Below are 17,705 nucleotides of genomic sequence, written 5' to 3'. Positions count from 1 at the left end.
GGTCAGCTTTGGCAAGGAGTATCCTTCTAAGGAGGAAAATTACAACCTTCTTCAGATCTTCTCCCTTCCTTTCCTTAAATGCCCCTGCATTCTCCTTTCATGCAAATGAGATCTGCCCTCATTGGTTCTCCTAGAAAACTTTCTTCCCCAAAATGATTTTGAGATCCTCTGGTGTCACCAATGACCAGAGAAAACATTTGCATACAGGAGATTTGGAAACTGGGAGGAATTAATAGGTCTCCATTAAAAATCACACCCTGCTGCTTGAGGAACAGGGATATGTTTCTTCAAACACACCATTTAATTATACATGAATTTGACATGGACATGATACATGTGATTATGTAACTCAACCTCAATAGCATGTAAAACCACAAGTCTAGGGAAAAGAAGGAGGACCATATAATCTATTTGCATACATGGGCTAACCAGGTCTTAAGAAAGCCTCATATTCTTTTATTTATATTTTCAATTGTTGGAACAGGTCACCTGAAGCATAGTTGTTACACCGAACTTTCTCCAATTTCACCTCTTATGTGAAGGATCAGGGCCCTCCTCTCTCCTTTACAGGAGAGGAAGAGACTACACATTGCAGGAACCACATCTGACTGTCCTTTGGCTTAAGTCGTTTTTTGGAGAACCGTGAAAGAGCAGAAGCAACCCCTATTGGCCACAAATATTGCAGCACCTGTGTTATCCCCACCTGGGCTGAAGAAACATTCGGCATCCAGTAACAGAGTTGGAAGGGATCTTGTCCAACCCCCTGTTCATGTAGGAGATCTATGCTAGGGATTCGAACCGCCGAACTGCCAACCTTTCTGATCGACAAACTCCATGTCTTAGCCACTGAGCCACCTAGTCATCCTTTGGGAACCATCATCTTCCTTCTCCTCAAAAACCAGAAGAAGGAGGGGAAAATAAATAAGGTGAACGTTGAAGGGAATAAAATGTGCCTTAATTCTCTCACAGGAGATTCCACAAGGCCTCCCTTGTTCTTTTTAACCCTTTGATGTGAAGAAAGAGGCAGAGATTTCATCTAAGTTTGCGGTTTCCCTCCTTCTGCATCTCCAGTCCCATGGTGGGCCTGAGGTTGAGGTGAAGGAGGCACCTGTTCATCAGAAAAGATTCACATTTCCATGAAATGATTTATTTCTCCTGATAAGGACATTTAATGGGTGGTAATCATCTATTCATCATCTAATCTAAAAGAAACACACGTGAGTGTGAGTCTGACTTTGATTTTTAAAAAGTCATTTTAGGTAGAGATTAACCGAATAGCAGAGTTGCAAGGGACCTTAGAGGTCTTCTAGTCCAACCCTCTACCATTCCAGCCAATCATACGTCCAATCTCTTTTTTTAAAGTCTCCAGTGATGGAGCACCCACATCTTCTGAAGACAATCTGTTCCACTGATTCAATGCTCTCACTGTTGGGAAATTTCTCCTGGCTTCTGTCCTTGATTAGTTGCCAACTGTTGATTCTTCTCTTGCCTTTTAGTGGTTAGCGAAAATAGTTTGACCTCCATGACTTTGTAGGAGCCCCTCAAATATTGGGAAAGTGCTATCATGTCATCCCTAGTCCTTCTTTTCATTAGACTTGACTGCATTTCACTGGTCCACTAATTTAGTCACTTTGTCAAAGAATGCAATAAGATTTGTTTGGCATTATCTGCCTTTAACTAACTCGTGTTGGGTTCTGGATCTAACTTTGCTTCCTTCTAGGCCAGTGTTCCTCAACCTTGGTAGCTTGAAGATGGGTGGACTTCAACTCCCAGAATCCCCCAGCCAGCAGCGCTGGCTGGGGGATTCTTGGAGTTGAAGTCCACCCATCTTCAAGCTTCCAAGGTTGAGGAACACTGTTCTAGGCAGTGGTGGGATTCAGCCAGTTTGCACCACTTTGGGAGAACCGGTTGTTAACTTTCTGAGCAGTTTGGTGAACTGGTTGTTGGAAGAAATCATTAGGGCAGAGAACCGGTTGTTAAATTATTTGAATCCCACCACTGCTTCTAGGTATTCGTAGATCTGTTGCTTGGTTATATAGGTCTGTGGCTTCAGGCTACTGTGCGCTTGTCCTTCTCAACTTTTATGGTGTACTTCAGGTAGAGATAAAGGAGGGACCTCTTCACCTGTGGTGGCCATCTGAGCTGTGGTGTCACAGTGGTTACAATGCAGTATTGCAGGCTAACTCACTGCTCACCGCCAACAGTTCAACCCTAACTCTTCCATCCTTCCGAAGTCGGTAAAATGAGGACCCAGATTGTTGGGGGCAATAGGCTGCCTCTTTAAACTTCTTAGAGAGGGCTGGAAAGCACTGTCAAGCGGTATATAAATCTAAGTGCTATTGCTAGTCCTTCCTTCCTTCCTTCCTTCCTTCCTTCCTTCCTTCCTTCCTTCCTTCCTCCTTCCTTCCCATCCATCCATTCATCCATCCATCCATAGTGGCACAGTGGTTACAATGCAGTATTGCAGGCTAACTGACTGCTCACTGCCAGCAGTTCAATCTTGACCGGTTCAAGGTTGACTCAGCCTTCCATCCTTCTGAGATGGGTAAAATGAAGACCCAGATTGTTGAGGGCAATAGGCTGCCTCTTTAAATTTCTTAGAGAGGGCTGCAAAGCACTGTCAAGTGGTATATAAATCTAACTGCTATTGCTATTCCTCCCTCCCTCCCTCCCTCCCTTCCTTCCTTCCTTCCTTCCTTCCTTCCTTCCTTCCTTCCTTCCTCCTTCACATCCATCCATCCATCCATCCATCCATCCATCCATCCATCCATCCATGGTGGCACAGTGGTTAGAATGCAATATTGCAGGCTACTTCTGCAGACTGTCAGCAGTTGAATCCTGACCGGCTCAAAGTTGACTCAGCCACTCATCCTTCCGAGATGGGTAAAATGAGGACCCAGATTGTTGGGGGCAATAGGCTGCCTCTTTAAACTTCTTAGAGAGGGCTGGAAAGCACTGTCAAGCGGTATATAAATCTAAGTGCTATTGCTAGTCCTTCCTTCCTTCCTTCCTTCCTTCCTTCCTTCCTTCCTTCCTTCCTTCCTTCCTTCCTTCCTCCTTCCTTCCCATCCATCCATTCATCCATCCATCCATAGTGGCACAGTGGTTACAATGCAGTATTGCAGGCTAACTGACTGCTCACTGCCAGCAGTTCAATCTTGACCGGTTCAAGGTTGACTCAGCCTTCCATCCTTCTGAGATGGGTAAAATGAAGACCCAGATTGTTGAGGGCAATAGGCTGCCTCTTTAAATTTCTTAGAGAGGGCTGCAAAGCACTGTCAAGTGGTATATAAATCTAACTGCTATTGCTATTCCTCCCTCCCTCCCTCCCTCCCTCCCTCCCTTCCTTCCTTCCTTCCTTCCTTCCTTCCTTCCTCCTTCACATCCATCCATCCATCCATCCATCCATCCATCCATCCATCCATCCATGGTGGCACAGTGGTTAGAATGCAATATTGCAGGCTACTTCTGCAGACTGTCAGCAGTTGAATCCTGACCGGCTCAAAGTTGACTCAGCCACTCATCCTTCCGAGATGGGTAAAATGAGGACCCAGATTGTTGGGGGGCAAGAGGGTGTCTCTGTAAACCGCTCAGAGAGGTCTGTAAAGCACTGTGGAACAGCATATAAATCTATTCCTATTGCTATTGCTATCAGCAGAGTTTCATGTTTTCAGTGGATGATTCATTTCTCCCGATGAGAAAACATTTAGCACATGATCTATTCAAATGAATATATATATATGTTGAAGTATAGCTGTATTTATCATCCCCCTGTATTTATCATAGAGACAGAGAGACTTTTTCAGATGGAAATGAAGCTGTCAAGATTCTGACTAATCATCATCATCATCATTTAATGACCCCATAATCCCTTGCGGGGTGGAGTCTGGGCAACTGAATGGAGCTGAGTTTTTACTGGCCGGACGCCCTTCCTGTCACCAATGCAGAGTTATGTTTAGCAGATATATTCTCATCATGCCCAGAGAGAGAAATATCTGCCTCTGCCTAGGATTGAACTCACAGCCTCCTGATTGTGAAGCGAGAGCTCCACCTCTAGGCCACCGCACCACTCAAGGTTCTGGCTAATGAACCCAAACAATTCAACACTCTGAGGCTTTCAGTTTCCTCAAAGAACTGTTTGGTTGAGTACAAAGTCCCTCTTCTCCGGTCTTATATCAACTCAAAGTCTGCATTTCTTTCTTCCTGTCAAATTTCACTTCTGCACACAGGGGAATTTAAACAAGAGAGAAGCTGAAATGAACCCCAGAGAAGGTTTTTGTCTCACTTCCCCACCTGAATCAATCACTGTGGAACTGACTACCCGTCCAGACGCAACAATAGTAGGTGGCTTCGTCTTCAAGCAGAGCCCTAGTGATAGTCAAGGACATCACGTTCCCTGATCTGGACCCGGAAAAACGTTCTGGAACCCCCGAAGGTCTGGTACTGGTTGTATAGATCAAAGTTCGAGGCTTATCACCAGGTACCTGCTGAGACCACCAAGGGTAGTTGCCATCTCCAAGATTTCCACCATCGTATCGACAAGATATGGTGACTGTGCCCCCAGGGGCTACGAATTCTGGGTCCTTCAGGTTCTGCAGTTGTTGAAGGCTGGGGCCTGAAAGAGAGCAAGATGTTGCTTGTTCAACAAAGGGTCAAGAGGAGCACCACAAATGGCCAACTCAACTATCAAGCAAGGAAGTTTTCTGAGGTTAGTTCTAGAAAGAATTAGGCCTCCTTCTCAATGGGTTTCTCTTACCAACAGAGATCAGGACGATGGAGAGAAGAAATGCCCAGGACATGGTGGGAGAAGTCGACGGGACAACCCTTTCTCTAAAGCAAATGGATTTCCCCCTTGCCTCCTATCCACCCCTCTTAAATCCCCAAAGGACAAGAGAGGACTCCCTCATGCAAATGTCTTGCTCTTCAACTACCACCCAAGCCCTCAAGGAGGCTAATTAGAGAGGGGATGAGCAACTGCTAAGATGTGTCTGGTCTAAAACTATTATTTTCTTGCAGTGGAAGGAAAGTAAGACACAAGAATTTAATAAAATAAAATAAAATAAAATAAATAAATAAGAATGAGCTGTTTAATAGATTGAAGACGATCTCGCTGTTTGAGGAAGTTGCATAACATTCTCAGAGACTCTTCCCAACCTGCTTACAATCTTTTTGTACTGTTGCCTTCTTGCAGAAGAGAAAGAACGATTAAAACTCAGACCACACATTTTCAGAATAGTTTTTATCCCAGAGCTATAATTGCACTCAACAATGAACTAAAGGGCCACCATCAGTGAGCTGTTGGACAGTATTACTTGTCTGTTGTGTGGATGTTTGGGTGGTTTAGGGGTGGGGAATTTGTGGTGGGTGGGGGTATGTTTGGGGATTGTTATCTGTGTTGGACCTGGTCTTTGGGTGTTAAGTAACTTTTGTTGTATGGGGATAATGTGTATATACGTACTATGACAATAAAGTTATTATTATATTCATTTTTCTTAATTTCTGGAACATATACCAGGAAGCAGAATGTTTGGACCTAACCATATCCTTTTATCCTGCACTACTCACTTATTCTGTGAATGCTCAGTGTCCTCCTCCCTCCCTTACTCTCAAGAAGGCGATGAGACATTTCAGAAGGCACATCTGGCCATGCTTTTGCTCAAACATGAAAGGGCAGCAGCACCCCCTGCTGGCCACTGATTTGGCAACATCTGCATTCTCCCCACCTGGGCAGAAAAAATGCTGAATTTCTCATCCTCTGAAGACCGTCATCATCCTTCTCCTTAAACATTAGAGGAAGGAAAAGACCAAAAAAAATAAAGGATGAAATAAAGAAGAAAACAAGAATGGAACAAAATGTGTCATCTTTATTCATTCTATTTCAGAAGATGTCCCAAAGTCTTCCTTAATATTTTTAAGGCTTTGATTTAAGGAGAGATCATATGTATGTCTGGAGCATCATGCTTGTTTCTGCTTTTCCTTCCTGGCTTTCCTGGTGTGCTTGAGGTTGAGGTAAAGGAGGGACCTGTTCATCAGAAGAGTTCCATGTTTTCAGTGGCTCATTCATTTCTCCCAGTAGGAACATTGAAGCACATCATCTGTAAAGCTCAACATCTAATCTAGGAGAACCACATGTGAGGATTCCAATGGATACGAAGTGTTCATCCTTACAACCTCTAGCCTTGACCCAAACTTGTCCCAGTGGCCACTTTTTAGCCTGTGTCTTCATCAAGTCCCTTTTATCCCATCTCCAGTCTGGTGTTGAAGCACCTACAAATCACCTGTAGCTCCTCTCCAATTTTACATCTTATCCTTTGATAGTTTTTACTCAAATCATGGGAGACTCAGACCGTGGGTCTGTGGCAGGGGTGAAATCCAGCAGGTTCTGACAGTTTCTGGAGAACCAGTAGTGGAAATTTTGAGCAGTTCGGAGAACCGGCAAATACCACCTCATGTTGGCCCCAGGAGAGGGGTGGGAATGGAGATTTTGCAATATCCTTCCACTGCAATGCCCACCAAGATAAGTCTACCCAACCACACCATGCCCACCAAACCACGCCCACAAAACCGGTAGTAAAAAATATTGGATTTCACCACTGGTCTGTGGGCTTTCTCTTTCCTGTTCCTGCATTCCTCACCCCTCTTCAAAGGGGCCGAGAGACTTCTTTGCAGATAGAAATGAACTTGCAGAAGTTTCTCTCCTGTCTTCTCACCTCTAGTTTCCTCGATCACAAGACAAGGTACGTTGCTTCTTGTTTCAGGCTGAAGAGGCAGAGAGGAGGTTTTTGTCACACTTCCCCATAAGAATTAATCACTGTGGAACGCGTTGCCTGCACTGTTCCAGCTACCACAGAAATAAATTCCTTCGTCTTCAGCCTGCAAATTGATAATGGCCAGAGATCCTGTACTCCCAGATCTGGTGGCAGTGAACCGATTTGGGATCCCTTCTCCCCTGTTGCAGCCGTCACAGTGGAGAAAACGAGGGCCTTTTCCTGGTTCCTGTTGATACCAGCCAATCCAATAGGTACTCTGAGTCGTGCAGGAGAGTGTAATGGTTCCACCTGGGGACACGGAGCTGGAGGGAGGCTGAGTCCAAGCGGACTGACCATCGATGCCTTTAAATAATGATGGGAGATAGGAAAGGAAAGAGTGAGGAAGAAAAAGAAAGAAATATAGTTAAACTGATGCATCTTCCTTTGCTTTGATCATTTCCAAGGAAAGCTTTTCTTATGAGAATCACAACCAAATCCTCTCTTGTTCCAGGAAAGCTTTACCTGTGCAGTAAGTGAGGAGAGCTAAGAAAATCACAGCCCAACCCATGGTCAACTTTGGCAAGGAAAATCCTTCTAGGAAAGAAAATTATAACCTTCTTCAGATCTTCTCCCTTCCTTTCCTTAAATGCCCCTGCTTTCTCCTTTCATGCAAATGAGATCTGCCCTCATTGGTTCTACCAGAAAACTTTCTTCCCCAAAACCATTTGAGGTCTTCTGGTTTAACCAATGACCAGAGGAAACATTTGCATTGTAGAGATTTGGAAAACGGGAGGAATTAATAGGTCTCAATTAAAAATCAAACCCTGCTGCTTGAAGAACAGGGATATGTTTCTTCAGACCCACCATTTAATTATACATGAATTTGACATGGACATGATACATGTCATTATGTAACTCAACCTCAATAGCATGGAAAAGCACAAGTCTAGGGAAGAGGAGGAGGACCACATAGTCCATTTGCATACATGGGCTAACCAGGTCTTAAGAAATCCTCATATTTTATTTTTTTTAATTTTGGGAACAGATCACCTGAAGCATAGTTGTTGGACCGAACTGTTTCCTTTTCTCTTCTCCTATTTCACCTCTTATGTGGAGGATCAGGGCCCTCCTCTCTCCCTTAGAGTAGAGGAGTAGACTAGGCGTTGCAGGAGCCACATCTGACGGTCCTTTGGTTTAAGTCGTTTTTGGGAGAAGCATGAAACAATGGCAGCAACCCCTGTTGGGCACAGATATCGCAGCACCTGTGTTATCCCCACCTGGGCTGAAGAAATGCAGCATTTGCCACCCAGTAACAGTAAGTTGGAAGGGACCTTGGAGGTCATCTAGTCCAACCCCCTGTTCATGCAGGATTGGAAGATAAGCCACACTGTAGAAAGACAAAAGTCAACAAAGGCTTTGAGCCATAATGCCATTTCTCTAAATGCAATAACTACACCCTTCAAATGCCAGGAGTTTTCCTCACTCCCAGGGTCACATTAGGCCCAGCAAACACCTGTAAGCTCTAAATGAGGAGTGAAAGAATAGGAAGAAAAGATTATGATGGGCAGCTGGACTTTCTAAATGAAGATCCCCTGGATAGGATGCTCTTCTTCTCTGGTCTTATATCAACCCAAAGTCTGCATTTCTTTCTTACTGTCAGATTTCACTTCTGGACACAGGGGAATTTAAACAAGAGAGAAGCTGAAATGAACCCAAGAGAAGGTTTTTGTCTCACTTCCCCACCTGAATCAATCACTGTGGAACTGACTACCCGTCCAGACGCAACAATAGTAGGTGGCTTCGTCTTCAAGCAGAGCCCGAGTGATAGTCAAGGACATCACATTCCCTGATCTGGACCCGGAGAAACGTTCTGGAACTCCTGAAGGTCTGGTACTGGTTGTATAGATCAAAGCTCGAGGTTTATCACCAGGTACCTGCTGAGACCACCAAGGGTAGTTGCCATCTCCAAGATTTCCACCATCGTATCGACAAGATATGGTGACTGTGCCCCCAGGGGCTACGAATTCTGGGTCCTTTAGGTTCTGCAGTTGTTGAAGGCTGGGGCCTGAAAGAGAGCAAGATGTTGCTTGTTCAACAGAGGGTCAAGAGGAGCACCACAAATGGCCAACTCAATTATCAAGCAAGGAAGTTTTCTGAGGTTAGTTCTAGAAAGAATTAGGCCTCCTTCTCAATGGGTTTCTCTTACCAACAGAGATCAGGACGATGGAGAGAAGAAATGCCCGGGACATGGTGGGAGAACTAGATGGGCCAAGCCTTTCTCTAAAGCAAATGGATTTTCCTCTTGCCTCCTCTCCACCCCTCTTAAATCCCTAAAGGGCAAGAGAGGACTCCCTCATGCAAATGTCTTGCTCTTCAACTACCACCCAAGCCCTCAAGGAGGCTAATTAGAGAGGGGATGAGCAACTGCTAAGATGTGTCTGGTCTAAAACTATTATTTTCTTGCAGTGGCGGGAAAGGAAGATGCAAGAATGAGTTGTTTAATAGATTGAAGACTATCTGAGGTTCATTCTAAGAACCTGCTTTGATCTGCTTGAGTCTACAAAGCCTTGTTACAGAAAACGTATTTGCCTTTGGACAACCGTGGGATGGGTTGATGAAATGTATCCCACCTTCCTTGATTAATTCCCATGGTTCAAGGAGAGGAAATGTCCCTTCGAGACCAGCAGTCTAAGGAAAAAGAGGAGGTATTGATGGTCTGTTCTCTGAGATTGCTGTTAACATCTGGATGTTTCATCATCAGGCTAGATGAAACCTTCAAGGGGACTTTGGTTGAAGGGTCTTGTTTCAGTTCTTCACATCGCTTTTACTGACCTCACGGGGTCAATGGGTCCAGGGCTGACTTAACGCATGGGCCTGATGGACACTTGTCTGTGGGCCCTACGAGCATAGGGGCCCCCTACTAATCTGTGTATGTTAACCCTTCAATGCACCGAATAGAATAGAATAGAATAGAATAGAATAGAATAGAATAGAATAGAATAGAATAGAATAGAATAGAATAGAATAGAATAGAATAAGTGGAGTGGAATGGAATGGAATAGAGTAGAAGAGAAAATGAATAGAAGAGAAAATGAATAGAAGAGAAGAGAAGAGAAGAGAAGAGAAGAGAAGAGAAGAGAAGAGAAGAGAAGAGAAGAGAAGAGAAGAGAATAAGTGGAATGGAATGGAATGGAATAGAGTAGAAGAGAAAATGAATAGAAGAGAAAATGAATAGAATAGAATAGAATAGAATAGAATAGAATAGAATAGAATAGAATAGAATAGAATAGAATAGAATAGAATAGAATAGAATAGAATAAGTGGAATGGAATGGAATAGAAGAGAAAAGAAAATGAATAGAAGAGAAAATGAATAGAATAGAATAGAATAAGTGGAATGGAATGGAATAGAAGAGAAAAGAAAATGAATAGAAGAGAAAATGAATAGAATAGAATAGAATAGAATAGAATAGAATAGAATAGAATAGAATAGAATAGAATAGAATAGAATAGAATAGAATAGAATAGAATAGAATTCTTTATTGGTCAAGTGTGATTGGACTTCGGTGCATATGCTCTCAGTGTACATAAAAGAAAAGATACGTTCGTCAAGAATCATAAGGTACAACACTTAATGATAGTCATAGGGTACAAATAAGCAATCAGGAAACAATATCAATATAAATTGTAAGGATACAAGCAACAAAATTACAGTCACACGGTCATAAGTGGAAGGAGATGGGTGATAGGAACGATGAGAAGATTAATAGTAGTGCAGACTTAGTTCTGTTCTATTCTGTTCTATTCTATTCTATTCTATTCTATTCTATTCTATTTTTGTTTTTCTTAATTTTTGGAACATATATCTGGAAGCAGAATGGTTGGACCTAACCATTTCCTTTTATCCTGCACTACTCACTTATTCTGTGAATGCTCAGTGTCCTCCTCCCTCCCTTACTCTCAAGAAGGCGATGAGACATTTCAGAAGCCACATCTGGCCATGCTTTTGCTCAAACATGAAAGGGCAGCAGCACCCCCTGCTGGCCACTGATTTGGCAACATCTGCATTCTCCCCACCTGGGCAGAAAAAATGCTGAATTTCTCATCCTCTGAAGACCGTCATCATCTGTCTCTTTAAACATTAGAGGAAGGAAAAGACCAAAAAAAAATAAAGGATGAAATAAAGAAGAAAACAAGAATGGAACAAAATGTGTCATCTTTATTCATTCTATTTCAGAAGATGTCCCAAAGTCTTCCTTAATTTTTTTAAATATTTGCATATTAGAGATTTGGAAACCGGGAGGAATTAATAGGTCTCCATCAAAAATCACACCCTGCTGCTTGAGGAACAGGGATATGTTTCTTCAGACCCACCATTTAATTATGCATGAATTTGACATGGACATGATACATGTGATTATGTAACTCAACCTCAATAGCATGTAAAAGCACAAGTCTAGGGAAGAGGAGGAGGACCACATAGTCCATTTGCATACATGGGCTAACCAGGTCTTAAGAAATCCTCATATTTTATTTTATTTTTAATTTTGGGAACAGGTCACCTGAAGCATAGTTGTTGGACCGAACTATTTCCTTTTCTCTTCTCCTATTTCACCTCTTATGTGAAGGATCAGGGCCCTCCTCTCTCCCTGATAGTAGAGGAGTAGACTAGGCGTTGCAGGAGCCACATCTGACGGTCCTTTGGTTTAAGTCGTTTTTGGGAGAAGCATGAAACAATGGCAGCAACCCCTGTTGGGCACAGATATTGCAGCACCTGTGTTATCCCCACCTGGGCTGAAGAAATGCAGCATTTGCCATCCAGTAACAGTAAGTGGGAAGGGACCTTGGAGGTCATCTAGTCCAACCCCCTGTTCATGCAGGATTGGAAGATAAGCCACACTGTAGAAAGACAAAAATCAACAATGGCTTTGAGCCATAATGCCATTTCTCTAAATGCAATAACTACACCCTTCAAATGCCAGGAGTTTTCCTGATTCCCAGAGTCACATTAGGCCCAGCAAACACCTGTAAGCTCTAAATGACGAGAATGCAACATCTGCATTCTCCCCACCTGGGCAGAAGAAAGGCAACATCTCTCATCCTTTGAAGACCGTCATCGTCCTTCTCCTTAAACATTAGAGGAAGGAAAAGACCAAAAAAATAAATAAATAAAGGATGAAATAAAGAAGAAAACAAGAATGGGACAAAAAGTGTCATCTTTATTCATTCTATTTCAGAAGATGTTCCAAAGTCTTCCTTAATTTTTTTAACGCTTTGATTTAAGGAGAGATCATATGTATGTCTGGAGCATCATGCTTGTTTCTGCTTTTCCTTCTTGGATTTCCTGGTGTGCTTGAGGTTGAGGTAAAGGAGGGACCTGTTCATCAGAAGAGTTCCATGTTTTCAGTGGCTCATTCATTTCTCCCCGTAAGAATATTTAGCACATCATCTGTAAAACTCAACATCTAATCTAGGAGAACCACAAGTGAGGCTTCCAATGGATACGAAGTGTTCATCCTTACAACCTCTAGCCTTGACCCAAACTTGTCCCAGTGGCCACTTTTTAGCCTGTGTCTTCATCAAGTCCCTTTTATCCCATCTCCAGTCTGGTGTTGAAGCACCTGCAAATCACCTGTAGCTCCTCTCCAATTTTACATCTTATCCTTTGATAGTTTTTACTCAAATCATGGGAGATTCAGACCGTGGGACTGTGGCAGGGTTGAAATCCAGCAGGTACTGACAGTTTCTGGAGAACCAGTAGTGGCAATGGAGATTTTGCAATATCCTTCCACTGCAATGCCCACCAAGATAAGGTTACCCAACCACACCATGCCCACCAAACCACGCCCACAGAACCGGTAGTAAAATATATTGGATTTCACCACTGGTCTGTGGGCTTTCTCTTTCCTGTTCCTGCATTCCTCACCCCTCTTCAAAGGGGCCGAGAGACTTCTTTGCAGATAGAAATGAACTTGCAGAAGTTTCTCTCCTGTCTTCTCACCTCTAGTTTCCTCGATCACAAGTCAAGGTACGTTGCTTCTTGTTTCAGGCTGAAGAGGCAGAGAGGAGGTTTTTGTCGCACTTCCCCATAAGAATTAATCACTGTGGAACGCGTTGCCTCCACTGTTCCAGCTAAGGCAGTAATAAATTCCTTCGTCTTCAGCCTGTGCATTGGTGATGCTTAAAGATCCTGTACTCCCAGATCTGGTGGCAGTGAACCGATTTGGGATCCCTTCTCCCCTGCTGCAGCCATCACAGTGGACAAAACGAGGGCCTTTTCCTGGTTCCTGTTGATACCAGCCAATGCTGTAGGAACTCTGAGTTGTTAAACAGGAGAGTGTGATGGTTTCACCCAGGGACACGGAGCTGGAGGGAGGCTGAGTCCAAGTGGACTGACCATCGATGCCTTTAAATAATGATGGGAGATAGGAAAGGAAAGAGGGAGGAAGAAAAAGAAAGAAATATAGTTAAACTGATGCATCTTCCTTTGCTTTGATCATTTCCAAGGAAAGCTTTTCTTATGAGAATCACAGCCAAATCCTCTCTTGGACCAGGAAAACTTTACCTGTGCAGTAAGTGAGGAGTGCTAAGAAAATCACAGCCCAACCCATGTTCAACTTTGGCAAGGAATATTCTTTTAGGGAAAGAAATTATAACCTTCTTCAGATCTTCTCCCTTCCTTTCCTTAAATGCTCCTGCTTTCTCCTTTCATGCAAATGAGATCTGCCCTCATTGGTTCTACCAGACAACTTTCTTCCCCAAAACCGTTTTGAGGTCTTCTGGTTTAACCAATGACTGGAGGAAATATTTGCATATTAGAGATTTGGAAAACGGGAGGAATTAATACGTCTCAATCAAAAATCACACCCTGCTGCTTGAGGAACAGGGATATGTTTCTTCAGACCCACCATTTAATTATACATGAATTTGACATGGACATGATACATGTGATTATGTAACTCAACCTCAATAGCATGGAAAAGCACAAGTCTAGGGAAGAGGAGGAGGACCACATAGTCCATTTGCATACATGGGCTAACCAGGTCTTAAGAAATCCTCATATTTTATTTTTTTTAATTTTGGGAACAGATCACCTGAAGCATAGTTGTTGGACCGAACTGTTTCCTTTTCTCTTCTCCTATTTCACCTCTTATGTGGAGGATCAGGGCCCTCCTCTCTCCCTTAGAGTAGAGGAGTAGACTAGGCGTTGCAGGAGCCACATCTGACTGTCCTTTGGCTTAAGTCGTTTTCGGGAGAAGCATGAAACAATGGCAGCAACCCCTGTTGGGCACAGATATCGCAGCACCTGTGTTATCCCCACCTGGGCTGAAGAAATGCAGCATTTGCCACCCAGTAACAGTAAGTTGGAAGGGACCTTGGAGGTCATCTAGTCCAACCCCCTGTTAATGCAGGATTGGAAGATAAGCCACACTGTAGAAAGACAAAAGTCAACAAAGGCTTTGAGCCATAATGCCATTTCTCTAAATGCAAAAACAACACCCTTCAAATGCCAGGAGTTTTCCTCACTCCCAGAGTCACATTAGGCCCAGCAAACACCTGTAAGCTCTAAATGAGGAGAGAAAGAATAGGAAGAAAAGATTATGATGGGCAGCTGGACTTTCTAAATGAAGATCCCCTGGATAGGATGCTCTTCTTCTCTGGTCTTATATCAACCCAAAGTCTGCATTTCTTTCTTACTGTCAGATTTCACTTCTGGACACAGGGGAATTTAAACAAGAGAGAAGCTGAAATGAACCCCAGAGAAGGTTTTTGTCTCACTTCCCCACCTGAATCAATCACTGTGGAACTGACTACCCGTCCAGACGCAACAATAGTAGGTGGCTTCGTCTTCAAGCAGAGCCCTAGTGATAGTCAAGGACATCACATTCCCTGATCTGGACCCGGAGAAACGTTCTGGAACTCCTGAAGGTCTGGTACTGGTTGCATAGATCAAAGCTCGAGGTTTATCACCAGGTACCTGCTGAGACCACCAAGGGTAGTTGCCATCTCCAAGATTTCCACCATCGTATCGACAAGATATGGTGACTGTGCCCCCAGGGGCTACGAATTCTGGGTCCTTCAGGTTCTGCAGTTGTTGAAGGCTGGGGCCTGAAAGAGAGGAAGATGTTGCTTGTTCAACAGAGGGTCAAGAGGAGCACCACAAATGGCCAACTCAATTATCAAGCAAGGAAGTTTTCTGAGGTTAGTTCTAGAAAGAATTAGGCCTCCTTCTCAATGGGTTTCTCTTACCAACAGAGATCAGGACGATGCAGAGAAGAAATGCCCGGGACATGGTGGGAGAACTAGATGGGCCAAGCCTTTCTCTAAAGCAAATGGATTTTCCTCTTGCCTCCTCTCCACCCCTCTTAAATCCCTAAAGGGCAAGAGAGGACTCCCTCATGCAAATGTCTTGCTCTTCAACTACCACCCAAGCCCTCAAGGAGGCTAATTAGAGAGGGGATGAGCAACTGCTAAGATGTGTCTGGTCTAAAACTATTATTTTCTTGCAGTGGCGGGAAAGGAAGATGCAAGAATGAGTTGTTTAATAGATTGAAGACTATCTGAGGTTCATTCTAAGAACCTGCTTTGATCTGCTTGAGTCTACAAAGCCTTGTTACAGAAAACGTATTTGCCTTTGGACAACCGTGGGATGGGTTGATGAAATGTATCCCACCTTCCTTGATTAATTCCCATGGTTCAAGGAGAGGAAATGTCCCTTCGAGACCAGCAGTCTAAGGAAAAAGAGGAGGTATTGATGGTCTGTTCTCTGAGATTGCTGTTAACATCTGGATGTTTCATCATCAGGCTAGATGAAACCTTCAAGGGGACTTTGGTTGAAGGGTCTTGTTTCAGTTCTTCACATCGCTTTTACTGACCTCACGGGGTCAATGGGTCCAGGGCTGACTTAACGCATGGGCCTGATGGACACTTGTCTGTGGGCCCTACGAGCATAGGGGCCCCCTACTAATCTGTGTATGTTAACCCTTCAATGCACCGAATAGAATAGAATAGAATAGAATAGAATAGAATAGAATAGAATAGAATAGAATAGAATAGAATAGAATAGAATAAGTGGAGTGGAATGGAATGGAATGGAATAGAGTAGAAGAGAAAATGAATAGAAGAGAAAATGAATAGAAGAGAAGAGAAGAGAAGAGAAGAGAAGAGAAGAGAAGAGAAGAGAAGAGAAGAGAAGAGAAGAGAAGAGAAGAGAATAAGTGGAATGGAATGGAATGGAATAGAGTAGAAGAGAAAATGAATAGAAGAGAAAATGAATAGAATAGAATAGAATAGAATAGAATAGAATAGAATAGAATAGAATAGAATAGAATAGAATAGAATAGAATAAGTGGAATGGAATGGAATAGAAGAGAAAAGAAAATGAATAGAAGAGAAAATGAATAGAATAGAATAGAATAAGTGGAATGGAATGGAATAGAAGAGAAAAGAAAATGAATAGAAGAGAAAATGAATAGAATAGAATAGAATAGAATAGAATAGAATAGAATAGAATAGAATAGAATAGAATAGAATAGAATAGAATAGAATAGAATAGAATAGAATAGAATAGAATTCTTTATTGGTCAAGTGTGATTGGACTTCGGTGCATATGCTCTCAGTGTACATAAAAGAAAAGATACGTTCGTCAAGAATCATAAGGTACAACACTTAATGATAGTCATAGGGTACAAATAAGCAATCAGGAAACAATATCAATATAAATTGTAAGGATACAAGCAACAAAATTACAGTCACACGGTCATAAGTGGAAGGAGATGGGTGATAGGAACGATGAGAAGATTAATAGTAGTGCAGACTTAGTTCTGTTCTATTCTGTTCTATTCTATTCTATTCTATTCTATTCTATTCTATTCTATTCTATTTTCATTTTTCTTAATTTTTGGAACATATATCTGGAAGCAGAGTGGTTGGACCTAACCATTTCCTTTTATCCTGCACTACTCACTTATTCTGTGAATGCTCAGTGTCCTCCTCCCTCCCTTACTCTCAAGAAGGCGATGAGACATTTCAGAAGCCACATCTGGCCATGCTTTTGCTCAAACATGAAAGGGCAGCAGCACCCCCTGCTGGCCACTGATTTGGCAACATCTGCATTCTCCCCACCTGGGCAGAAAAAATGCTGAATTTCTCATCCTCTGAAGACCGTCATCATCCTTCTCCTTAAACATTAGAGGAAGGAAAAGACCAAAAAAAAATAAAGGATGAAATAAAGAAGAAAACAAGAATGGAACAAAATGTGTCATCTTTATTCATTCTATTTCAGAAGATGTCCCAAAGTCTTCCTTAATATTTTTAAGGCTTTGATTTAAGGAGAGATCATATGTATGTCTGGAGCATCATGCTTGTTTCTGCTTTTCCTTCCTGGCTTTCCTGGTGTGCTTGAGGTTGAGGTAAAGGAGGGACCTGTTCATCAGAAGAGTTCCATGTTTTCAGTGGCTCATTCATTTCTCCCAGTAGGAACATTGAAGCACATCATCTGTAAAGCTCAACATCTAATCTAGGAGAACCACAAGTGAGGCTTCAAATGGATACGAAGTGTTCATCCTTACAACCTCTAGCCTTGACCCAAACTTGTCCCAGTGGCCACTTTTTAGCCTGTGTCTTCATCAAGTCCCTTTTATCCCATCTCCAGTCTGGTGTTGAAGCACCTGCAAATCACCTGTAGCTCCTCTCCAATTTTACATCTTATCCTTTGATAGTTTTTACTCAAATCATGGGAGATTCAGACTGTGGGACTGTGGCAGGGGTAAAATCCAGCAGGTACTGACAGTTTCTGGAGAACCAGTAGTGGCAATGGAGATTTTGCAATATCCTTCCACTGCAATGCCCACCAAGATAAGTCTACCCAACCACACCATGCCCACCAAACCACGCCCACAGAACCGGTAGTAAAAAATATTGGATTTCACCACTGGTCTGTGGCCTTCTCTTTCCT

At 42.8% G+C, this 17,705-nt stretch overlaps 1 gene segment (V, D, J or C); it reads right to left on the bottom strand.

Annotated features, from left to right (window-relative positions):
* Positions 1-8,461: 8,461 nt before the first annotated feature.
* On the bottom strand, positions 8,462-9,029 carry LOC132709631 (immunoglobulin lambda variable 8-61-like). The segment is given in 2 exon segments: positions 8,462-8,814; positions 8,956-9,029. Coding segments are annotated over 2 exon segments (360 nt in total).
* Positions 9,030-17,705: the final 8,676 nt, after the last annotated feature.

The sequence above is a fragment of the Pantherophis guttatus genome, chromosome 17 (assembly GCF_059756535.1).
Source record: "Pantherophis guttatus breed Tessera chromosome 17, ASM5975653v1, whole genome shotgun sequence".
Lineage (NCBI taxonomy): Eukaryota > Metazoa > Chordata > Lepidosauria > Squamata > Colubridae > Pantherophis > Pantherophis guttatus.
Note: the sequence above shows the minus strand (reverse complement) of the source record. Positions and strands in the feature narration are given on the sequence as shown.